The sequence below is a fragment of the Cyclopterus lumpus genome, chromosome 5 (genome assembly GCF_009769545.1).
Source record: "Cyclopterus lumpus isolate fCycLum1 chromosome 5, fCycLum1.pri, whole genome shotgun sequence".
In the NCBI taxonomy this organism is placed as follows: domain Eukaryota; kingdom Metazoa; phylum Chordata; class Actinopteri; order Perciformes; family Cyclopteridae; genus Cyclopterus; species Cyclopterus lumpus.
The window spans coordinates 11,858,016-11,881,667 of NC_046970.1; the positions used below are offsets into that span (position 1 = coordinate 11,858,016).

The 23,652-nt window shown below is 40.8% G+C and overlaps 3 protein-coding genes across 8 annotated transcripts; 2 read left to right on the forward strand and 1 right to left on the reverse strand.

The window, feature by feature from the left end:
- The first annotated feature begins 628 nt into the window (after positions 1 to 628).
- inpp1 (inositol polyphosphate-1-phosphatase) lies at positions 629 to 6,250 on the forward strand. 2 transcript variants are annotated; one of them, XM_034533052.1, is made up of 7 exons: positions 629 to 777; positions 866 to 941; positions 1,601 to 1,806; positions 1,884 to 1,944; positions 4,104 to 4,304; positions 4,395 to 4,569; positions 4,890 to 6,250. In XM_034533052.1, the coding sequence occupies exons 3-7, from the start codon at positions 1,603 to 1,605 to the stop codon at positions 5,380 to 5,382; spliced, it is 1,134 nt and encodes a 377-aa protein (XP_034388943.1). In that variant the 5' UTR covers positions 629 to 777; positions 866 to 941; positions 1,601 to 1,602; the 3' UTR covers positions 5,383 to 6,250. The 2 variants fall into 2 exon arrangements, with proteins under 2 accessions (XP_034388943.1, XP_034388942.1); XM_034533051.1 differs by having other exon boundaries at positions 629 to 941.
- On the reverse strand, positions 6,249 to 14,731 carry dnajc14 (DnaJ (Hsp40) homolog, subfamily C, member 14). 3 transcript variants are annotated; one of them, XM_034533035.1, is made up of 7 exons: positions 14,580 to 14,731; positions 11,718 to 13,150; positions 11,493 to 11,599; positions 10,891 to 11,010; positions 10,591 to 10,751; positions 9,701 to 9,803; positions 6,249 to 9,165 (listed from the first exon to the last, which is right to left on the reverse strand). In XM_034533035.1, the coding sequence occupies exons 2-7, from the start codon at positions 12,936 to 12,938 to the stop codon at positions 8,799 to 8,801; spliced, it is 2,079 nt and encodes a 692-aa protein (XP_034388926.1). In that variant the 5' UTR covers positions 12,939 to 13,150; positions 14,580 to 14,731; the 3' UTR covers positions 6,249 to 8,798. The 3 variants fall into 3 exon arrangements, with proteins under 3 accessions (XP_034388926.1, XP_034388928.1, XP_034388927.1); XM_034533037.1 differs by lacking the exon at positions 14,580 to 14,731 and adding an exon at positions 13,555 to 14,531; XM_034533036.1 differs by lacking the exon at positions 14,580 to 14,731 and adding an exon at positions 13,516 to 14,531.
- A 1,460-nt stretch (positions 14,732 to 16,191) lies between these two features.
- nab2 (NGFI-A binding protein 2 (EGR1 binding protein 2)) lies at positions 16,192 to 23,467 on the forward strand. Of its 3 annotated transcripts, none has more exons than XM_034533041.1 (8): positions 16,192 to 16,444; positions 16,646 to 16,740; positions 17,029 to 17,948; positions 18,099 to 18,232; positions 19,225 to 19,276; positions 19,413 to 19,527; positions 19,631 to 19,816; positions 21,740 to 23,467. In XM_034533041.1, the coding sequence occupies exons 1-8, from the start codon at positions 16,269 to 16,271 to the stop codon at positions 21,835 to 21,837; spliced, it is 1,776 nt and encodes a 591-aa protein (XP_034388932.1). In that variant the 5' UTR covers positions 16,192 to 16,268; the 3' UTR covers positions 21,838 to 23,467. The 3 variants fall into 3 exon arrangements, with proteins under 3 accessions (XP_034388932.1, XP_034388933.1, XP_034388934.1); XM_034533043.1 differs by having other exon boundaries at positions 16,259 to 16,376; XM_034533042.1 differs by lacking the exon at positions 21,740 to 23,467 and having other exon boundaries at positions 19,413 to 19,542; positions 19,631 to 19,740.
- Positions 23,468 to 23,652: the final 185 nt, after the last annotated feature.

Consider the following 23,652-nt stretch of genomic DNA (forward strand, 5'->3'; position numbering starts at 1 on the left):
ATCGAAACTTCTTAGGGAACTTAAGGTTTAATAATACATAATCATTTTACAGCTATTATGTTTGTAGATCACACTTTGTAAAAAGTGTGTGTCAACTTAAAGTTCCTTTACTGACGTTACACATGCACACCCAAATTGAGTCCCCCAATGTTGGGTGTTAATTACCTCAAAACATACTATACATCAGAGTGCATACAAAACCAGTAGTTGTATATTTAGGCTTCACGTAGAACATTTGTAATATTTCTCTAAAAGAGATGCTCTTAAATCTATATTCATTATTGTTATTACTGCCCAAATATACACTGCACGTGCACAAAATGTGTTTGATTTCCCTTTCTCCTCTCTTATACTCTTTAGATAAGATTGCTGGGGCTTTATTGGTAAACATAATTATGTAGTTACGTTTTTATTTTCTGGTCATTTCTTTTAATCAAACAGCAATATTCCAGCTTTTAATTCAATTAAACGTAATCGCTTTGTTATGAGTATATATCACTATAACTTCTAATTGTAAGTAGATTTGCTAAAAACTTCCCCACTAAATAACCGGAAATCTCATTACAATTTCCGACAAAGGAAGTTTGAATTTCCCATTCACATTTGAACGCAGCGCTGCTGCATTTCCTGTTGTCCGCACCATGTTTAAAGAGCTCACCGTGCGCTCTCTGGTTACGCGCCTGACTCCACCTTTTGAATGCTGGCCTAGATGTGAGATGTGTCCGCCCTTCCGTCGAGAGGGAACTCTCTGACGCAAAGAAACCAGAGCAGGCAGACGTCAGTGTCAATTAGGCATTTTAATACCACTGTTTTACTGAAACTCTACGTCCTCTCGCACTAAATTATCCGCGTTTGGTGACTGTAGGGCAGACGGTGTTTCACAGCTAGCTACCGAGAGCGACAGACGAGAGGAAAATAAGCGGAGTGTTACCTGGGTTTTGGTGAGATCTCGATCCTTTTACAGTGCTTTTTTTGTCCTGTGGCATTTTGAACTCATTTGCTACATTGGCTAATATCCTAAATGCTAAGCTAAACCCGAGTAAACGTGTTCACTAGGATGTCAAGACCAGTAACTAGAAATAGTTAGCTGACTGGAGTAAAGTTGGATACAGTTACAAGTAAAAACAACCATATTTACATTATTTAGCTTTAATAGAGGCCATTTTCCACCCTCTGCTAACGTATAACGTTAGCTACTATAATATTCCTCTGACGTCACTAATGGCACAGGACTGTGTAGGTGGCACTAATTAGGTACATTATGGTATTTTTAACCCATGTTTTCAGTAAAATTATAGTTTTGTTATATAGTAAGATGTTTATGGTCTCATTGTGATTACTGGAGTGTTTTGGAGAGGATTTCGAGCAGCATATCTGTAAGGCATTTGACTTCAGCAGAGACAATGTGATGGTTCGCATGCAAAGACCTGAAACCACTTTCCTCCCTCACACACATCTTTTTTTAGAAATGCCCTGTTTTCATTTTGAGGCTATAATTAGCTTGGTATGTGCGTGTGACCTGCCTCATCTCCTTTTCTCTCAGACACGCAGTTTCCACCTCCATGTTGACTAAACCCTCTCTTCTTTTCGCTCTGTTCAGGCATGGCTGATCTGCTGAGACTGCTGCTCCGGGTGGCTGAGAAAGCGGCGAACGTGGCTCGGGTTTGCAGGCAGGAGGCTCCCCTGTTTCAACTCCTCATTCAAGAGAAGACCGGAGATGACAAGAACAAGAAGTTCTTCCAGGACTTCAAGACGCTTGCCGATGTGGTGATCCAGGAGATGATCCGGCATGATGTTGGCGCTCAGGTAGGAGAAGTCAAGTGTGGACTGTCTGGATCAACTGGAGTTGGATTGTAATCGTGTGCTGTCTTTTCTTTGGACAGTTCCCTGAAATGGCTGGCTTCATTCATGGAGAAGAGTCCAACAAATTTGAAAATGGGCTTGGTAATGACCTGATATTATTCTTAACACACTACATGTTCATGTTCTGTTGTTGACTTTGGATGTAAATGACTTCAAGGTTAAAGCAAACTTTAGTTTGTCCCAATCTAATCGGTCCAAACAGTTTGTAACTTGTTGTTCAAGGTGTACACTGAGTCCATATCCTTGTCAGTTAGTGTCATGCATGGGAATATTACCAATCTAGCACTGAGTCCAGTTTTCTGCAACGTTTGAATTTCAGATTTGCATTTCAAGGAGTTTATCAATTTTAAATTTCCTTCTGCAAATTAGGAGGAATGTAAAATGCATCTCAATGTTGAAGGTGTGTGTGAAAACTATCCTGGATATCAAAGCGAGCACCTGCCCCAAGGTCCCAGATGTCCCACAGGGGCCCTCGTGGTCTCAGATTTCCTACATGTCAGTTTGGTTGGTTGCAAATTGAATTGAGGATTAAGACCATGAAAGTACTTCATCAACAAAGACAGGTCCTGCTCTTCTGAAATACACTAGTTTGAACTTCCTCGTGTTGAATGATATTAGAGCTACAAACGACTAATGGTTTGGTCTCTAAAATGTTAGTAAACAGTGGAAAAACACAATTTACAAAAGCTTAACTGGTCGTCTTCACATGTTTTGTTTGACCAGTCCAAATCCCAAAAATATTCAGTTTAATAATATCACATGAGACAAATACAATAAGCCATTCCTTACATTTGAGAAATCCTACATCCTTTGTATATCCAGTGTGATTGTAGGATGAACAATTGAATTCCCTTTGTTTAGCAGATTATTTTACAGTGCCTGTAATGATGTAGGCTGGTTTTCTTTCAAATCAACATTTGGTTCAATCTAAAGTTTGCTGGCTTTTGTATTTTGGTAGGATATGCCTTCATGCCATCCCCCTGCTTTTGGCACAAATAGACACAGGACTTCCTCTAAAAACTCATTGCATCGGCAGCTGCTAGTTCAGTGTCCAGCTGTAACTTCTCCTTTTTTAAGTTTTCCTCCTCAACCTCCAAAGCATGTTTAGCCTCCAGCAATGCAGCCTTTTCAGCTTGAGCTTTAAGATAAGCTGAAGTACTTGAAGCAGACAATTTAGTAATTGTAACCTTAGTTTGTACATGTTTCACGGAAACATTTGAAACATTATCTTCAGGGTTAACATCAAACATCAGGATCATCATCAACTGCCTGTGCATTTAAACTGCACAATCACACATGACCATAAATTATTTTAAACTATGCATAAGTCTGAATTAGATTTTCTACTTATTTACTTTAGTTGATCTTGCTTTTCTCCTTTTTTCTTTAACATCAGTGTTCAGGATTCCCTGCCATAAGTTCAGTTAACATAGTTATCAGGGTATTTCTATTTTACATCTCCAAGGGATAAAATACACAGAGAAGCGACTCAACGCTCAAAATCATCATCTATGTTTTATGCGCAACAAAAATACAGCCATATACTGTTAAACAATTCAGCAAGCGTGAATAAAAGATACACCAGCTCTGCTTTCTTGATATTGACGTTAAACTGAGTAACTTGATTGCCAATGCAATATTGTTCCAACGATATTCTCATCGAAACTCTTTTGAGGCCGGTCCAACAACAATAACCACAATGTGTTCTTGAAGTGCATTCCTTTTGGTTTATTGTTTTTTTGCTTGCTTCTTCCAAAATGCTGTAGTTTTGTTTGCTGTGTTATTACTTGTGCAATATATAGAATCTTGCTTATCGTTTTGTGCTGTTTAATTGTGTTTGTCTTTATGGTATTATATATGGTGAGTATTGTTCCTGTGTATGAGAATGTGTGCTTCATACTGACTTAAGTATTTACATCAATGTCTTGAGATGCAGCTGAATGCTCAGTGATCATCTGAAACTAAAATAATCTTCTGATTGTTGTGGGTGGCAGTTTTCTATTTTTTCAAATATAATGTAAGACTGAGAAGTCCTGTATATTAGTAATCACTCAAGCTTTATATTGGTAGACTAGAAACACTGAAAATATGCTTGCTTTAGTAATTTGCACTTGAACCTCACAGTGAGTAAAACATCTTTCACCAAAATAATCAGAATAGAAAGATAACATTGCACTGTGTCAATATTTAAAGTACTTTTAATAAGTCATTAAAGGAAGCCTCGCTGACTCTGTCACCAGGAGAGAGCGTGACAGTCACAGTGTGTGGTACAAAGGAGGAGACCGCAGCGTTGCTGGCCACGGTGCTGGACGGTGACCATACAGCGGCGTCTCTGCTGGCTCAAGCTATCCACCAAGATCCAGCGACCATCGACGCTAACACAGACGGTCTGACGGTGCCCCTCAGCCCCTCTGAGCTCGGCATCTGGATCGACCCCATAGGTGAGAGGCTCGCTGTTTTCCTGTCTGAGGCACTGAACTATTCCAGAAAACACTGCAGAGAGACCCGCTTGTCTCTTTTTTTCCATTAAGATGCCACCAGCCAGTACATAGAGGGCAGAGAGGAGGTGCTGGAGGAGGGCCACCTGTCTCCTTCGGGGCTGCACTGTGCTTTGGTCCTAATCGGGGTTTATCTCCGGAGCACAGGCGAGCCCGTCATGGGCGTCATCAACCAGCCATTTAATAACAAAGACCCATCAGGTGGAGGGTAAGTTTAAAATAATAATCTGCAATGTGTCTTCTTCTAGTTGATGATGGTTTTGTAGTAGACTTCATGGTATTGAGATGTTTTTAATCTGTTGTCATCCCCATTCACAAAGAATATTAGAAACATCTCAATAAAATGCAGTCCAGTAGAACATCACCACTTTCACTCTCACAGCGTGATTACGGATGCAGCAGGCAGCTGTTGAGAAAAAGTTCTAAAAGCCCGCTGTACTACCAACTCGGCAAAGAAATGACAGACAGGCAAGCATTTCAAAAAGTCAAGTAAAATATTCTTAACCTACTAATTATTTATGTTCACAGCTGGAGGGGGAAGCATTTTTGGGGGGTGTCCTGTGGCAGCATCAATGTCTGCTCAGTGTCCCGGCCAAAAGATGAACTAGGAACAGGGCTGTCCGTGGTGTTGAGCTGTAGTGAGAAGCAGGTGGTAAAGGAAGCCCTGACCTCTGTGTGCGGCCCTGACAAGCTGATGTACGCCTCTGGAGCCGGCTACAAGATCCTGTGTGTCATTCAGGGCCTGGCTGATGTTTACGTCCTCTCAGAGGGTAGCACCTTCAAGTGGGACTCCTGCGCACCTCACGCTCTGCTCCAAGCCCTCGGAGGGGGAGTGGTGGACCTGACTAAGTGTCTACAGTCCAGCTCTGAAGCGCAGGATCACCAGAACGACCTGACCTATCATCAGCCTTCCGTTGAGTGTAAAGGAGCAGAGCGCTGGGCTAACCATGGCGGCCTGGTGGCTTATCGAGACTCTTCTCAGCTCCTCAACATTATCAGCACTCTGAAAGACAAGCTGTAGTTACAAGAGCAGTGGATGTAATCAGCACAAGCTGAAGCAGTTATTACTGCATATATGATCATATTCATTAATTTCAGGTTAAAAGTTGTTTTTTTTGGGTCAATATACGAAGAGAGCCGGAAAAGAAAAAACTATCAATGCGCCAGGGAGTGGATGTCAAAAATGTGACAGGAAACATTTTGCAACTACTGATCTCCATCAGAATGTTTCTCAGTCAATTTAACTGACTTCTATGAGCTGCGATGATCCAATATGTTGCCATAATTTGTGAATTTTGTTTAGCTCTGACCTGATCATCATTTATTAAACATAGCTTTGTGACTGTGTGTCTACAGACAAATGTTATTTAGAAGAAAGAAAATTGCTCACTGCTGGGCAGCTGAGGAACGCTTCACTGCCAGAGGAAATATTTAAAGATGGCTTCTGACTGATCTGAAGGATTTCTTTGGGATTTAAAGGAGTTTAAGTTGCAGTTTTTAAAAGTGATATTTAAATGTGTCCACCCTATCTAACCTGTAAAAGGTTATAAGTCAAGTGAGTGACTCAGTAATCTGCACCTCTCTGGAACAACTCCTTTTAAGGAGCAGAGGGGTAGACGTGCCCTCTTTCTGTGGCCAAAGTACCATCAGAGGTCAGAGAATGGAAAAGCCATATGAGGTAAAACAGTGACAGTGTGGGTCTACAGTCAGATGTAATAATGAAGAATAGGACCTATGCAAGCTCCTCCAAAGAACTGAAACTGATTCTTACCAAGATGTTTGTAATGACATGTAATCTTTTTGTCTGTTTAAATGGTATAGCTTTGATATGAAATTGTGAAATAATTTATGTATAAGCCTTCTGGACATAAAACAGAAACAACAATGTGCATATAGGAAATCCTCTTTATTTTGAAAACCAGAGTAAGCGGGGGAAAGAAACCCAACAGTCATATCTTAAAACTGTTTGCCAGCCAGGGAACTCGGCTCATAACCCTGATGATTGTCAGATATTTTTTTTGCAATACTTCTGCATATTCTGTTAACTTGGAAAGAAAAGAAGAAAAACAATCTGAAGTGTTGGCTTTCACTGACCTCGACCTGCTACCTTTAACATACATCCTTGTACATTCTCAAGTCAAGGTGTGGAAAACAACACATTCTGCTCAACGTGGTTCCAGTTGTCAATCCAGTTTCCCAGATGGGGACTGAGTTAGATATTTGACCATTTATAACGATCTAAAAACGTTTTTTTTCTGAAGGTGGGCAGGAAATTAAGATATTCAAATGTGCCTAAATGAGTATTTAAGATGGAAAACCATTGTCTAAAAAAATATCTGGAACAAATTACCCAAATTTGTGACAAGTAATTGTTGAATTCTTTCTGATTATCACTCAGTAATAATCCAACTTTAACCCTGGTCAATTATTACATTTAGAGTTCCAGTCTGGGAAACTGGTTAAACGCACACATGAAAGAAAAAAGGAAACATGTCAAACATTATGTCCTGCTTCAATGAGCTCAAAGAACACTTCCAACATAGATTTAGCTTTTCAAACTACCAGAAAAAATAATGCATCACAATGCCATGTTTGAGAGCAGGGTTTCTCCAGAATTTTATAAAATGTGTTACTCATTTAACATTTAGATTCTACCAAAAAATATCTTAATTTACAAATGAGCTGTCTACACCTCCCACTCAGCCGCAGGAGTCTTCTTCGACTAAATCGCTGATGACTGTTCAAAATCCCTCTGATGTTAATACAGGGGTGGGTGTGCAGATCAACACAACAAAAACATTGAACATTAACTGTCAATATAAAAAATAGCTTTTATCAAATGCCTTAACGCAAACATTTGCCATTTCACTACACTCACAATCTTCACATACCAGGTGTAAACAATAACAGCTCAGTTGTGTTAACCTCTGATGAAATTAAATTATTTCTATGCAAGAACCATATCAAGAAACAAAACCCAAAATACAACCAATTATCATTTTTCTGCCCCCTGCATGTTGTTACATAGTGACGCAAGGAAACCAGTTTAGCTTTAGACTTGATTTCTTGTGAACCTATGACTTTGACATTTTGAAAGCTGAACCACATTTGGTGGAAGTATTAGAAAACCCTTGCCTGCAAAACCTTAATAAGATTATTTATTGTATTTGTAAGCGGTCGGCTGAAAACAAGATACAAAATGATCTTGTTTTAGATAACTGTGGAATGTATATTTTTTTCAGTAGCAGCATGAACTTCTCAAATTAACTATATAAAAGGAACCTATTGAATGTTGCAAATTGCATGATGTTTTTAAATGTCCGCTTATTCAAGGCTCTCTGTCAAAGTCATTAATTAACTAATTAAAGTAATGCTGATTGGGGAAAAAATATATTTGACTGCATTGTAAGGTTACATACAGTCCAGGCTTGCTTCAGTATTTAATGTTTCTATTGTTTCGCTACACTGTGAATCAACAGGGGGCAGTGTAGAGCAATTATATGTGGTCTTCAAAATACCAATGAATCCTGGCACAGAGAAATATCAACATTTCAAAATGTCAAGGTGTCACTTTAAAGTTGAGACATCCTCAGCTGGTGTTCAGTATAACAGAAACACAACTGAACTCATTCCTGCTTTTACATTTGAACCTGAAACAATAAACAGCAGGCAGGTTTAGCATGTTAGAATCAGTATAGCTCAAAACAAAAAAAATGCTCTATCATTTTCATTGGCTCTTGAAAAGAGAGGTTTAGGTAACTTTTATTTAAGTGTGAAATCTCTCTCTGTAGACACGACCAGAGATTCACTCTTGACCCTCTGATTTTACTGTTAAAGCACAGAGCTCTCTCTAAACACTATTTTCTGCACTTTTCTTTAAATTTAGTTCAAATGTGTTGAGTTTAAATAGTTTCCATTCATTCCTGAAATATAGTGACCAAAGTGAAGCATTAACTTCATTATGTTGACTAAAAGGATCCATAACTCTCTCCTCAGGTGTCACTCTGTCTGGAACCAACGCCGTAATCTAACTGTGTACAAAAAAACAAAGGTGAGTAAACCAAAAGTATTAAAATGCAAGTGAATAAATCATGCATTGTAGGATTTGGCAGGAATTTATGAAAGGAAAACGTTTCATTACAGTATCCTAATAAGGATTTCAATGCCAAGGCTAATGTCAAGACCAAAAAAAAAATTAGGTGACATGAGAGGTAAAGCACCGTCACCATCACCTCTTCAACCCTCCTTCAATACTTGTTCAGTCAACAGGCTCCTCATGATACTGTCTCTCTCTCGCTCCTCTGGCTGATCTGACCACAGCCTTACAAATTATCTCCAGTTCAGATCTTGGCAAACAGGCAGGCGAGATCCAAACATGGCCATTATGTATTGTGTCTCTGTGTTGCTATGTTAATACACTGAGGAGGTCAACAGACTTCACCTCTGGAAGGGTTTGCGGACCTTCTTCCTCCTTCTGGGGGGTTTGCCACTTTCAGCCCACGTCTCGCTGGACTCTGGCCTTTGAACCCCCGGATTATAGAAACCTGTCTGGCTCGGGGGAGGGGAGAAGGGGGGCACTCCAGGTCCAGCTCCAGCTCCAGGTCCAGCTCCAGGTCCAGGTCCAGCTCCAGGTCCAGGTCCAGCTCCAGGTCCAGCTCCAGATGCGTGATGAGGGGGTGCACCTGAAGGGAAGAAGCCCCCATTGGCAGCCATGTCGTTAGGAGGTCCTCCCTTGAAGATGCGGTTGAAGAAGTCTTGCAAATCTGCAGGGTTGGTCGGACTTGTGGCGTTCTCTGAGGGCGTCCTAAAAGTGGTAAAGTACAGAGATCTTTTGTGCTGGAGCCTCAAGTGAAATGATGGTCTTCTCGGCTTTCATACTTAGTCATATGGCAACAGCATATGAGCAGAGTAAATTAAGTATAAGCATTTGGGGAGGAAGGATATTCTATTGGAACATAAAGTACATTACAAATGTCAGTAATATAGGTTTATTTTTCATTAGCATCACTATCACAACAGTGCTCGACACAAGGGGAAGCCCCTCCTGCACCACACACAATCGGAGTCTAGAAAATGCATTGTTCACAGTCGACAGGAAAACAAATGAGAACAAATTAAGTTATTATAATTACAGTCTTTAAAGGAACCACATCATGCTCATGTTCAGGTTTATAACTGTATTTTGGGTTTCTACTAGAACATGTCTACATGCAGTAATGTTCAAAAATCACATTATTTTTCTCATACTGTCTGAATGAGCACACGTATATTAATTCTGTGTGAGAAGCTGCAGTTTAGGGCCCTTAAAGTCCACACTTGTTTCACTAGAAGGGACGTACCTGTGTCTTGTGGAGTTGCTGTTGTTTTTTGAACCAAAAGAGATGTGATAGGGCACTCGGTGCGTGTCAGGAGAAATGCCTATTCGCTGGCAACCTGCCCACTCTGAAACATGACAACATCACAACATGTCACATGACTGACAGGAAAAAGTGCATCTAGGAAATACTCTGAAACCGTGCTTTGAAGCTTTTCTTTACAGGGATACTTCACCCACAATATTATCACGCTTACATAAATTACTCACCCCATGTTACCTTGAATTCTTAAACAATAGTTTTTCTCAAGTGCCTCCATAGTGAACGGAGAATAAAAAAACGCAAAGAAAAGTCTTGATGAATTGACGTCAATTTCTGCAATGCTTTAAAACTCTGACACAACTCGTGCAGGACAATCCAAGTGTCATTTATTGAGTCGTATGCACACATGCATTTACATTAAAACCTTGCTACTATCACTATGCTGCGTATCACTGACTCATCCAGAAATAGTACGCTTTTAGCAAAGATGCCTGTTTGGTAAGTAATTAGTATACAACTGCATAGATGAGTCTTGGATCATACTGCACAAGAGTTTGTAAACAGATGTTTAGTGTAGTATAGTTTTGCTGTAAAGCGTGGACCCCATTTACTTCAATACCTTTTTCATTTTTTTGTAAGTCTTTGTTTACTGTGGAGACATGCGAAAAGATTAAGCATTATTTAGGAATTCAAGGTAACACAAGGTCATTTTGTGGCTTAAGTATTCCTTTAACCTGCAAACACTGAAATGGGGCGGTTGCTGTTCTATGCTGTATATGCTATATATGCTGATATATATGAGCTCATGCAAACTACAGTATGCATTACAGTTTAGTTACTGATGAGGGGAGCAGACAAATCTTCATGCTCACCTGTAATATCAAACACCTTGCCATCCATACAGGCAAAGTATGTGATACGTAGGCCCAACATGCTGGACTCGGCCCACAGGTCCCCCTCCTCAGCACTATGGCAACGGTTGCACTCAGCACAGAACCGGGCCTCTGCAGGTTCACGATCCATCTCGAACCGCCTGGAAAGACACAGGTAACGAAAACACGTCTGTCGTGAAAGTTTACTGCCTAAGACATGATTTAGTTGTGTGTATTACAGAATGTTTAAATTTAGTTTTAGGAAATAATTGTCACTAATTCAGTTGATGAGCAACATACTTGTGTTTGCCTTCACACTTGGTACACATCATGGTGTTCATGGCTTCCTTCAGGTCATCCTGCAGTTTAGTGAGGAACTCATTCATGGACTTTGAGAGCTCGGTTGCTGCCATACGCTTCCTGTATAGGAATGAAACAGACAGGTTTGTGACACAAACATCACAGGCCTTAAGAGTCAAACTCACTCTAAATCACTTCACGACAAATAAACCAAATCATTTCAGAAAAAGAAAAACTGTACATCTTAAAACAATAGACCATGGATAGTTCCAGTTAATTTCTATTTACTATCGCTATTTTACATGTGTTGAAATTGTAACTTGAATTAGGTACAAATGTAGCAGGGACACAGTCCACTGTGAACTTGTTCACTCCACAGTGGTGGTTAACAAAAGGAGGATGAGAAAAATAAGAACATACAATATTTATTGGTACGAAACTGGTGATACAACTTTTCAACTGCATAATAATGAATTATTAGGTATCAATATAACTAGAAAGAAATATTTGAAAAACTACTACTGCTACTAAATAAATGTGTTTGAAGACATTTGTTTTATTTTGCTTTTAAACTTATATGTCCTGTTTTTCTGTGTACTCACAACTCATACTCTCGTCGTGTCTCTGGGTTACTGACGATATCCCAGGCAGCCCTCAGTACTTTGAACGCCTCTCCAGCTCGTGGGTGTTTATTCTTGTCTGGATGGACCTGAAGAAGAAAGAGCAGAGGAAAAGGCTGTAAGAGTAAAGGAGAAAAAGCCTCTGATACATTCGGAAGTCATTAATTCGGTTTACTTTTCACTCAGCTACAGGCACTTTACACACACCTGGACAGCCAGCTGTCTGTAGGCCTTCTTTAGTTCAGCCTCAGTGGCATGCACCTCCACACCGAGCACCGTAAAGGGGTCAAGCTCATCCTCTGGTACCTCAGCCAAGGCCAGCAGTCTCTCCAGCTCCTGGCCTGGCTGGCTTCTCCCTGCTCTGCCAGGTGATTCAGGGCTTGACGGTGGAACATGGCCATGCCTCCTAAACCTGCTTCGGACTCTCTCCAGCAGGGACACTACCCTCTTCCAAAACCGTGACTCCTGAAAAGCTGTCCAATAGCATTTTGCTCTCTCTCCACCAAGACGAACGAATGCACATTTTGCCCACTGGAAGCAGAGAATGACCAAAGCGCAGAAAAGTCTCAAAAAAGATAAGGCAGCTGTTTTTACCCACTTTACTGACCGAACAATTTTATCCACCATGTCTGTTCCTGTGCATTTAGTCCATTTCAGAATCCGACTAGCGTCCGCCTTCATTCCTCCTACATCCGTGATCTTTACAAGGAGCTGCTGCCCAAAGTTGTATAGTTTCACCCCTCCAGTCTCCACACCAACTCCACAATTGTGAGTTAATGTGACAATAATCTCAATCATCATGTGGACGCAGGAGATGCACCAGAAGCTCAGAGACTCTGAGAGCATCTCCTTGAAAGCTAAGACGAGCTGGTTGCCTGTCCGCCTGCGGCCTCGGTTCTGCTGATGGTGGTGGTGGTTACGTCTGCGGGTCTGCTTGTGCCGCCCACCACTCGACATTACATTGACTTTTTGAATGGAGGAGAATGCACTTTGACTGCTCTGCTCTGAAACTGATCCACTGAGCCTCAATTTGCATCTCCGTCCAGGCCCCATGTTCCTCCAACCAGACTCCCCGTTCATGTGCTGCTCCTTCGCAGCTTCATCCTCTTCTTGATTTATAACATGTGGGATCTCATGATCTGCAGTATCGTCATGCTCAAACCCATCTGAAGCCTCTTCCGTATCCTCTTTGGCCTCTGTAGATCCACAATACTCTGCTTCACCAATTCTAGAGTCTTGTTGAGGGGCTGGATTTGGGGTGTCCTGAGATTTGAGAAAGGCTTCTTTTTCCTCCTGCTCACATTCATCATCAGTCTGTTTGGCCTCCCACTGATTAGACTCAGCTACTGAGATGGAATCACCATCAGGGATCTCCTCATCAGCATCTGTAACGCCATCCATCTCCTTTTCAGCTGCTTCTCGCTCCATGTTCCTTACAGCTGTTTGATTGAAGAGCTGTGAAATCAGAATCTCATAGAAGAAAATCTAGATCCATAATCGATGGCAAAAGTTTCCCCAGGCTCTCATAAAAAGGTGAGACTGGGGGCTCCTGAGCGTCAATCTCTGGTCCACCATATCAGCAGCCGTATTCAGGTGTCAAAAGGTTTTTACACACCTCACATCATGCATCCGGTTGTTATCTGAAAAGCAACACGTAGAATTCATTGTGAATAGGCAGAAATAAATGAGGAAATATAATTATATCAATGGTCATTCATATTACAATAAAAGTTGTTACACCTTCCACAAACTGAAATGAAGGGGTTGCCAACCATCAGAGGCTTTTCTGTATTGTTAAATCCATGACAGATATTCCTTTAACATGTATGGGTGTGTTAGACCATTGTTGATACTGGACGTCCAATCAACGTGATGAAATATAAAATGTTTGATATTTTACAACAGCCACTGACATTTATTGTTGACTGTTTCTCAATTGAATATTCAAGAAAATATACTGTATTACAGTACATATATGAATCTAGCAATATAAAATGACACGTACCACAATAAAAATGAAGTGATGAAACGGTTATTCGATTACCTGATTGGTGGATCAACAGAAAATTAACTACCAAAAACTGATTTTAAATTCAAATTTACTTGGTTCCAGCCTCTAATATTATCTGGATGTGCTGCTTTTCTCAGTTGTGTAAACTGAATATATTTGTAGTTGTACTGTTGTTCAAACAAGACAATACCTGTGACAGATAGAACGGCATAGACTCAACACTTGATTAACAGTTGACAAATCGAAAATAATAGTTCGTAGTTTTACATTCCCTTCCACCTGCTTCTACCAGTACAGCGATACATTGAAGTTACCCCAGAGTTCACTATAACTACACGGTTCTAAAGAAGCTTTTCCTGAATAAATAATAAACTAAGCACGAATAGTCGTGTCATTAATTAATGATTAACATAATAAACATATTATGGAGCTGCATGACCGTAATCGTCCAGTCGTTGTAGAGGAAACGTAAATTAAGACAATATAACTTGCTTTAACACGAGCGCGTTTAACAGTGCACGAGACATTACATTCAGCTAGCCAAAGAGCGCGGTGCTTTCCGAAACTAGCAACATGAACAAACGTTTCACATTTCAGAACCGATGAAAAACGAGAAGAGCAGAGTTTACAAAACGGTGAATCGACTAACTGACTGGATTGATATAACGCTAAATTTAACTCTGACAGCACTAGGTTACCAGTTGTTTTCGAGGCGGCTAATGTTAGCAGACAGTCGAGGAGTTAGCGTGAAGCAGCAGGATGACGGACAGGCGCTATAATTAGCTCTCCCCTGGCTGGATAACCTGACAACATCTCGACTAAATAAGGTCTCAAACGAAGATTAAACGACAGCAAAGCCGCATACTGTTCACGTCTTTAGCTAGCAGAAAGCAAGCCGAGCAGTTAACTGTTAGCTAATGCCAGCAGCGAGCTGGATTAGCTAATATCCCCTTCCTGTGGGGTTTGACGAGCAAGCTAAGGCATGTTTTGGACACCGCACCATCAAGAAGGCAAATTACTTGCATTTTGCATTCAAACAAACTAGATGTCGCATATACCTCTTAGATAACTGTGTAACCTTGTTTGTTAACAGACAGCCAAGTGCCCGTGTTGTTTTTTAGCCACTTCTTCTTCTCCTGCTCCTTTTCCTACTTTCTTCCAGTTTCTTCTTCCTCCTCCTCCTGCTTCTTCTTCGTGGTTTGTTGACTGTCGGCAAACAACTCAGAAATCCTCTACTGCCGCCCATTGATTTCTTGGTAATGCTGATAATAAAGAATCAACATCTAAAAACATAGATTTTCCTTTACAACTCTAGTAGATCTTATTTCACTATACCCATTCTGTTAAATCAGATATACAGTTTTAAACAGCCCTCATCCTTTTATGAATCTCAGGAAGCTTGAGTAATACCCAGAGCCTTAAACGCAACATGCACAAAGCATTTGGATAAGCCTGACAATTTGGTTTGGTCAAGGTACCTTATTATTTCCATTTCAGGGAACTGCATCTGAGACAATAGTGTGCTTCCAACTGTTTGAGGAAGGCCTTTGCTTGTATTCACCTCATTAGGCCCCCAAGGCGCATTGTTAAGACCTTTACAAATTGTTGGGAATTCACTTGCTTAGTCCTGTTTTTTACTAAGGAGCTTTCAAACCTTTCCTATAATCCAATGATTGGGGAAAAGTAATTACTACGACATTATGCCTTGACTGCCTTGTTCACCTGCCTCAGCAAATCTCCATGTCCACATCAACTGGTCAAGAACTCTATTGTGAGGCTTTTACTAAACAAAAACAATTAATCAAACATTACACCAGTTTTATTTCCTCTCCAATGTCCCTGTCAATTATATAATTGATTGGGAATTGTTTGGATGTACACATACTTGCTCAACTCGATTCATCTTCTTTAAGGCAAAGATCATGGTATTTTTTCCAGTTTTTGTATTTAACTTCCCCCAAACCTTATCCTGCAAATTATTTCGCAAATAGACAAAAACACAATACTATGTAAGCAGTAGATCTCAAGGAACATATGATCTATGTTTATGTTTACAATGGTGGCTTTTACTGTTTTTTAATCTTGAAACCTGGTAGCCCTCAAACTGCAAGAGAAGAATATATGCAAAACAAATGTCATGTATGTGCAGTCACTGTGTGTGTGATGTGGCATCTTAGGAAAATAGCCTAAATATATAATGTAGCAAATATATAAATGAAAGGTGCACTGAGCAGTAAAGTATATCCTTCAGGGATTATCAGTGAAGTTTAGGGGGGAATAAATGTGCATTGGTATTAGTAAGTGAAAGCAGTATGTTTGCAGGTGCTGATCCTGCATGGCAGAAAGTTAACGATGACACATGAGGTTAACTGATATTGTTAAATATTTTATAAACACATTTTTGGTGAATTGGCTATTTAAATTTGCAAAGAACAACCATAAAAAAACACCACAGTAAAAAGTAAAGACTGCGTTTCACCTGAACTAATTTATGACCACCATTTAAAAACCCACATCGTTCACATGTGTTCATCGGTCTCTAAATAAGTCTATATAGTGTTGCTGACTCTGACTAGTTGTTTATGAGTCTTTCTCATGGCGAAACGCTGGGAACCCCCTACAGCTTCTGCATAAAAGACACATCTTGGAGACACAGAGGGTTAATTTCAAGCCCCCACCACTACCACCCACATCTCCAATTTGAAAGCCGCCTCTCTACCGGGAGAGGAAGGCTCTTTTTCGGTCAGATGGCGTGCTGCAGTCCGCCCCCGTCATTCTCCAGCCCACACAGACAGGGCAGCCAGCAACCAATACGCTGCGCCGGAGGAGGATTTCTGCCAGTGATTTCAGACGAGGTACGATACGCAAAGGGGATTTACTACGCCAATCTGAGCCAGGGAAGATTTCGGCAATCGGTAACTGGGTAAGACACAAATAGGATAAAAACTGCGATGTGTGTCAGAGTGTTTTCTGCGAACATCTGGCTCAGGAATACTTGCCTATTGTCGATGTTTTTTTCTGAGCTGGAGCCGATAATCCAATTGTTTCTACTATAGTGTAATCTAAATGTAACGTGCTTTTGTCTCATCGATCAGCCGACATTCTTTTTTTATTTCTTTACCAGTTTCACTCCGGGAGTAACGACCTGTGACATCGGTAATTGGGAGAGACATCTTTCCGTAAAAACACGTTGCACATCAGTCTACTTGAACTGGAAAGGTAAGGGGTGTTTATATGTCCTCAAACATCAGTCAATTGAGATCTTAAATTAAAAACACTTATTTGAAAATGTGAAAATAGTTTGCCTATCGGAGAAATTATTCAGCTCCAAGGCACGAATTTACTTCCTGTATTCATCTATTTGTATGAATGCTTGATCAAGATCAAATACTTTGGTACAGGTAGGTGCAGTCCAGATGACACAATCTTTATCTAAATAAATAACTTGTACAAGATTTCTCTACCTGCAAGTTCATGACTTTACTTTCTCCTGCCTAAACTTTCCAGAGCTTTGTGCCATGTCTCTGCCACGCACACTTGGGGAGTTGCAGCTCTATCGGGTGCTGCAGAGGGCCAACCTGCTGGCCTATTATGAAACCTTCATCCAGCAGGGTGGTGACGATGTGCAGCAGCTCTGTGAGGCAGCAGAGGAGGAGTTTCTGGAGATCATGGCACTAGTTGGCATGGCCACCAAGCCACTGCATGTGCGTAGGCTCCAGAAGGCCCTCCGAGACTGGGCAGCGAACCCTGCCCTTTTCAGCCAGCCCGTTTCCAACGTTCCTCTCGGTGGCATCCCGCTGTTCAAAGTGGATGGGACGGGCAGTGGATCAGCAGGCGGACCCAGGAAATCAGTGAGCAACGGGCAGCCAGGGTCACCGTGTGAAAGAGAAGATCGGGCATGTCTTACTCCAATGCACAGTGGAAGTCCAAGAAGCCCTAGCTCTCAGGCTTCCCCCCAGCCGCCAGACACACACTACAGGGAAAAACTGTCTCCTATGGACCCACACTGGCTCAGCCCAGAGCCTGATGGGAACTGCACCTTGGCATCTGCATCTGGACTAGAGGAGGAGCCACCCAGCCCGCCTCTGCTGTCAACGTGTCCTCCAGGTCCCTCCACGTCTCCTAGCCCCTCTGCTTCATTTGCCCTGTCGGCCCTCTCAGCCTGGCCCGGAGGACAGCTGGATGGGGAGACGGCAAGGGCGGTGGTGGAGAGTGTGGAGAGGCTCCTCAGGACTCTGCCCAGGTCAGATCCTGCAGAGGTGAAGACTCTGCTTAGGATGAACAAGAAGATGGCAAAGGCTGTGGGACACATCTTCAAAATGGGGTCCCAGGATGTGAACAAAGAAGAAGAGATCCGGAAGTACAGTCTCATTTATGGCCGCTTTGACTCCAAGAGGAGAGAGGGGAAGCAGCTCACACATCATGAGGTAAAAGCACCAAAGACAAGAACAAAGATGTAATCAAGAAGGCAGCTGTAATCATGAATGTACATTTAAAACAAAAGTATGTGATTTCTCTATTGTCTGCATATTTTCACAGTGTCCGTCCCTCCTTCACTCAGTGCTTTTCCTCCTCAGTTGATCATCAATGAAGCTGCAGCCCAGTTCTGTATGCGCGACAATGCCCTTTTGCTGAGACGGGTGGAGCTCTTTTCTTTAGCTCGGCAGGTGGCGAGAAAATGTGCCTACACCTCCACACTAAAGCATGCAAGGTAGGCGCACTGCCTTTAGAGCAGAGAGATCTGTTCACCAGCAACCAGTGACCAACACACCTCATACCTGCAGTGTCTTGTTTGCTCCTCTATCTTGAGAAAAGAATTTGTGAGAGAATCAGAAAAATAGTTTGGATTTAAGTCTGCACCCTCCTCAGCGACATGGCAATTCTTAAAATACTATAGAGTAGCATCTTGTTATAATAAGCAACATGTTAAATAAATTAAATCATATCAAAAAGCACGTATGAGTCATCTTTCCACCTGTGCATTAATTTTCTTGATGTGGATCACAATGGGAATTAAACTTCAACCTCTGTAGTGTTAGTATATTGAGCTAACTTTAGAGCTACACAGGAATACCCCTCTGTCTTTGTGAACTTGCACAAAACGTTTTCTCAATAATCTTTATGAAAGTAAATACCAACAGTTTTTTATCAATCCCTCATAATTAATTAATTCCAGAAAGTAACAACAAAGAACTTACTTGTCATATATTAGATTTAATCATCAGTGTTTCAAACGCCCTGGTTTAGCAGTGTCTTAATTGCAGATATTATTAAATGTTTTCATATTTCTTAGTCAAATGATTAAGACAAAAAATGCGAAGACAAAAGTCTGCCTTGTGCTCATTATCACATGATATTCAAATATTTACAAAAAATATCTAGAATATATATTTGCATATAAATAATTCTGATAAATACACAGTTCAATATAAGTTTGGTTCAGTGTGACTTATTTTCTCTTGCTGCAGCTTGTACAAAACAACCTGCTTGATTTTACAAAAGAAAATCTTAAATTTAGGTCCATTACTGGCTTATATTTCTGAGCCTTTAACCTCCATCAGCTGATGAAGATCTTGAAGTTGAAAGCTTTGCAAAAACAAAAACTCTAAAGTGGACCATGAGGCAAGATTTATTTTTGTCAAATAACATGTTGCGAGGTCAAGAACAAATCTTCATGTTCAGTTGGCTGTTTTCTTCCTCCAGGACAAATGCAGATGAGAACAGTGTAGTGTCTCAGAAGAGAGCGAGACATGAGGTGAGTCAACAACATTCAGTGTAACTCCTTACGGATGAATGTGTGATTCTAACGTGTAAACGTAGCCAAAGTTCAGGTCACTTGTCAGTGATTTGAAGTGGGTCAGTAACACTACATTGACAGTGATGTGCTTTAGGTAATCGGGCCTGAGAGTGTGTCGTTGGTTCTTGGAGTTGAGGGCTCGGAGGGCTTGGCCCAGAGGGCAGATGATGACAGCTTATCTGCAGAAAGCCTTGACAGTGTGTCTCATGGTAAAGACTTCTGATGTATGTCGTACAAGATTTTCTTTCGTCTGAGCTGAAGACTGGTCTTCAGTCAAATGTCATTTACACCAAAATCTGTCTGTCTTCTTAGACATCGGCTCACAGTGCAACCAGTCTCCATCCCCCCGTCCCCACACCGACACGTCCAACCCTGCCAACTGGAGTCGCCATCTCATACAGCAAACCCTAATGGATGAAGGGTTGCGATTGGCTCGGATGGTGTCACATGATCGGGCTGGCAAGATCAGCCTAGGGTCAGAAAGAACACACTCTACAGGTGACATTTCCAATAATGACTTAACAATAATATGTCTTCAATGATGGACAGAGAATTAAAAGTTATTTTGCAATATTTGTCCAACTTTGTTAAGCCTAAAGTTTGACATTTTGGGAAATACACTTTTTTTGCTTTGTGGCAGAGAGTTAGATGAAAAGATCAATACTATAACTTATATTTGAACAATAGATGTAATGGAAATAAGCCTTTTACCAAAATAAAAAGAAAGCAAGTAGATGTTGATAGGCAGACTTCTTAACCTTTTCTAACAATGAATAATGCATAGCTCTACAGCTTGAACTGTAGTGAGTCACAATCTCTCTGAGGTGACGCCTCCCACCATGCACAGCTGAACTTCACCAGACTGTAAATTAGAGAGGATAGAAGTTAGAAGGGGAAACAGAAAGAGGTGTAGAGAGAGGAAAAGAGTGAGAGGAGGGGGTGTTACACTGTTATAGCACTTCTTTAATACCGTGTTACTGTTGCATTTTTCTGATGCATCACAGCTTCTCACAAGAAAGAAAAAAAGCAAGTGATCTGGGCAAGTTAGTCGTTCTGGGCTGTGATAGCCAGTCGAAGAGATGAAGCGAGGAGCAGAAAGCCAGCAAAGACATGAGGGGGCGGGGAGGGAGGGGAGGGATAGGAAGTGCTCTGTGGGCGGCAGAATCGTCCCCCCCCCCTTCTCTCTCGGCAGCGACTGACGTCAGAGTGTGTTGGGTGCGTGGGCTGAAGGGCGGGATGGATGGGCGTGGGGGCGAAGGAGTGGGAGGTAATTGGAGGGGCGTTGCATTGACTCACCAAGCGACAGTGTACAAAAATAAAAACTGTGGGCAGGGAATGGCACAGTCTTTTTTATACATCTTCTCCCTCTACCAAAAGGAATGCGAAAACAAACAAAAAATGACATATGTCTCATCTCTGACGTCGATCTCCCTCACTTTGTCTTGGTTTTTATCTCTCACCTTTCCTTCGTCTGTCTCTCTCATAATTCTATCTCACTTCCTGTCAATGCCACTGTTTTCTGCCATAACTTATCCTCCATCATATAGTCAGGATATCATTTTTCATAATTTAAACATTTAAATCATGAGTTGAAATCAAAACCACATGTATTTTCTTTCCATGTATGTCACTGAATATGTGTTATTAAATTATTGTGCAATTACAAATTACATTCCTGCTTGCTGTTAAAGCACATGTACACATGGGTGTTTCTTAATGAGCATATAAAGAAATAAATAGTCAGTAAATTAAAAATCACTGAGTTGTGATACACTTTAAGTGCTATTTATGTTTAGAACCTTTCTTGCAAATTAATGAATGCACATCAGACGTTTTTGTTATAATATAAATACACAATGAACAACAATTTCTGTTTGATTTATTTACCCATTTTGTACACTTGATTTGTTGATTGCATCACACCTGTATCAGCAGCCTAAGATTAATCAATCTTGTGATACTGGAGACGTTCTGTTATTCAACAGCTTGGGTTGGTCATATAAACCACAATGACTTCACTGCACGTAGGAGAGTTTCTCGCTGAATTCCCCAAACTATTGTTCAAAAGTCTTAAAACACTGGTTGCATCTTAATTACTGTGCCTCTTCACTTATATTTAGCCTTTGCATCAGTATTATAGAAACTCAGTCAGTCTGGTTATTCTGATGCTATTCATCTTGCATTCAAAGCGTTTAACAAAAATATTTGATGTAAGAATTACAATTTAAATTTTCCAGTTGATTGATACAGCAGCACACAGTAGATCCATTCATGACCTTAATGATTCAGGCTGGAATCACTGTTTGAGCTATTTATATACTTTTCATTGGTTTTCTTAACTAGGATTTGTTCTTTAAGTGATTTCGTAGGTACAAGTACATTTCGGTACCAGCTCATTGTAAACTGTACCTCTCTCCACAGACCATGACAGTAAAGTGGAGAGGCAGAGCTTGATAACAGCATGCAGGAGCAGCAGCCCTTGCATCACCAAAGATGATTCTAATCACCGGGGGAAATGAAAACGCTCATCTTTTGTCAGGGAACTTTTCCTCAGGCCTGCCACTGAACTCCACTCAGTCTGCTTGACTGGCTGCTATTAATGCCGACGTCTGATGAGAGAGAAGACTCTTTTCGACTTCAAAATCAATGCAGTGATTGTCCAAATTTACCAGCCACTGATCTCATGAACCTGCAGTGACTCCTAAACAATGACATTTTGGATCAGAAATGTTCTGATTTGACTTTATGTTCAGTAAATGTTTAGGGGAGACACTTTTTGTTGATTTTCTTTCTACAAATCCTGCAGATTTGAGCTGATAATGGAATAATGTACGGATGTTATTCAGTTAGTTAGTTCATTTATAGTTCTGTGTGTTGACAGGGCCATCTGTTTCAGATGGGTTTGACACAGCAGGGGGCACTGCTACTTAAAAATTGACAACTTACAGTAACATACTGGAGGAAACTAAGGAAACTTAGTTTCATTGGAAGACTTTTATGTAAATTTTCAGCAACTCATAAACTAAAAAAAACTTTCAGCAGCTCTTTGCTCTCAGGAAAAATGGATAATCAGTTTTTTTAAGTCAGCGTATACGATTTAAAGATAGAGATATATATCCACATCGATGGATTAATGAATGGCACATGATCTAAATTTCCCAGAGCGTACAATCAAACCGCTGTCGGGTTCAGAGACCTATTGTCCTTTACTGCATTGTCTAATCACCCATGAGTTTTAAAAATACATTGCTGAGGGATATGAGATATAAAGGTCTTCATCTTCCTCTCCCTCACAACTTTCTCTAATATTTTGCACTGGCAACTGAAATGCTGTTTTGTAAGAGACAATACTTCACGCTTTTCATTATTTTGAATTATGTGAAAATGTATGCAGAACACCTAAATAAGAACACTGATGCTTTATTGTGTCCAGTCGACAGTTAACCTCTCAGTTGCCTCTTTCTACACATCAGGTGTCAGTATCAGCTCCAGGGTCTTGCTCCAAGGCCCGTCAGCAGGAAGGATGCTGGCTGTCATCAGTGGCGCTCATCTTTACTTTAATGTTGCTCCCAAAAGGTGCGACTGTACAGCCTATGAAGAGACTATATTCAAAACTAATTAGCAAGATTTAGAGAATGAAAAATATTTACCACAGCATTTTCAAACAATTTGGTGATTATTGTTGATTTTTAATGCCATTTTATGTAGGTGTAGCGGAAACATATGGCAGCGTGTTGTTGGGAGGATTTCTGTAGTCTAAGATATTAATTATGGATCGTATGTCAGTTTCCCTCTTTGGTCCTTTAAGACTTATTAATTAGGGTGACTAATCTTTCTTTAGACATTAAAAAACCACACATGCAGAGGTTTACAGGAAGAAATCTCATGGTGCTTGACTCCGGATACAGCAGCTCCTGCAAGATCCATCAGCCTATGTGTCCCTGTTTAAAATTAATACAATGTATTCAGACTTTATGTAACGACAAGGCTTGTGTATACTTAATCACAGAGTGTGTCCGTGAGGTAGCCCGCTGTGCATCAGTTACACCTGCCTGTCTTTTGAGCATTAGTAACCTCCTCAGTTTATTATGTTGCAAAACAGATTATTTATTTTGTTACATTTCAATAAATGTTATTTTATTGCTTAAAGTTTGTTGCATTGTGTTCCACAAAGAATATTTTTTTCTTGGCAGTTCTGATGTGTGGAAGAGGCTGCAGGAACTACGTCACTTGGGCAGCAACACCTCTGCTGTCGTCTGGTTTGTTGCACTCACGCACTGCACTGATCAGCCTCAAAGCCGGCATGACTCACCTGTACCAGCATGTCGTCAGAG

What these genes read in the sequence shown, in the direction of transcription:
- dnajc14 (XM_034533035.1), bottom strand. Translation starts at nt 12,938, where the DNA reads ATGGAGCGAGAAGCAGCTGAAAAGGAGATGGATGGCGTTACAGATGCT. An exon ending in ACAGACAGCTGGCTGTCCAG is followed by an intron (nt 11,600 to 11,717) that starts GTGTGTGTAAAG and finishes TTTCTTCTTCAG; the next exon opens with GTCCATCCAGACAAGAATAA. An exon ending in AGCAACTCCACAAGACACAG is followed by an intron (nt 9,166 to 9,700) that starts GTACGTCCCTTC and finishes TACCACTTTTAG; the next exon opens with GACGCCCTCAGAGAACGCCA.
- inpp1 (XM_034533051.1), top strand. Translation starts at nt 1,603, where the DNA reads ATGGCTGATCTGCTGAGACTGCTGCTCCGGGTGGCTGAGAAAGCGGCG. An exon ending in CATCTGGATCGACCCCATAG is followed by an intron (nt 4,305 to 4,394) that starts GTGAGAGGCTCG and finishes TTTTCCATTAAG; the next exon opens with ATGCCACCAGCCAGTACATA. An exon ending in AAAGACCCATCAGGTGGAGG is followed by an intron (nt 4,570 to 4,889) that starts GTAAGTTTAAAA and finishes TTATGTTCACAG; the next exon opens with CTGGAGGGGGAAGCATTTTT.
- nab2 (XM_034533041.1), top strand. Translation starts at nt 16,269, where the DNA reads ATGGCGTGCTGCAGTCCGCCCCCGTCATTCTCCAGCCCACACAGACAG. An exon ending in AGCAGCTCACACATCATGAG is followed by an intron (nt 17,949 to 18,098) that starts GTAAAAGCACCA and finishes TTTCCTCCTCAG; the next exon opens with TTGATCATCAATGAAGCTGC. An exon ending in TCCACACTAAAGCATGCAAG is followed by an intron (nt 18,233 to 19,224) that starts GTAGGCGCACTG and finishes TTCTTCCTCCAG; the next exon opens with GACAAATGCAGATGAGAACA.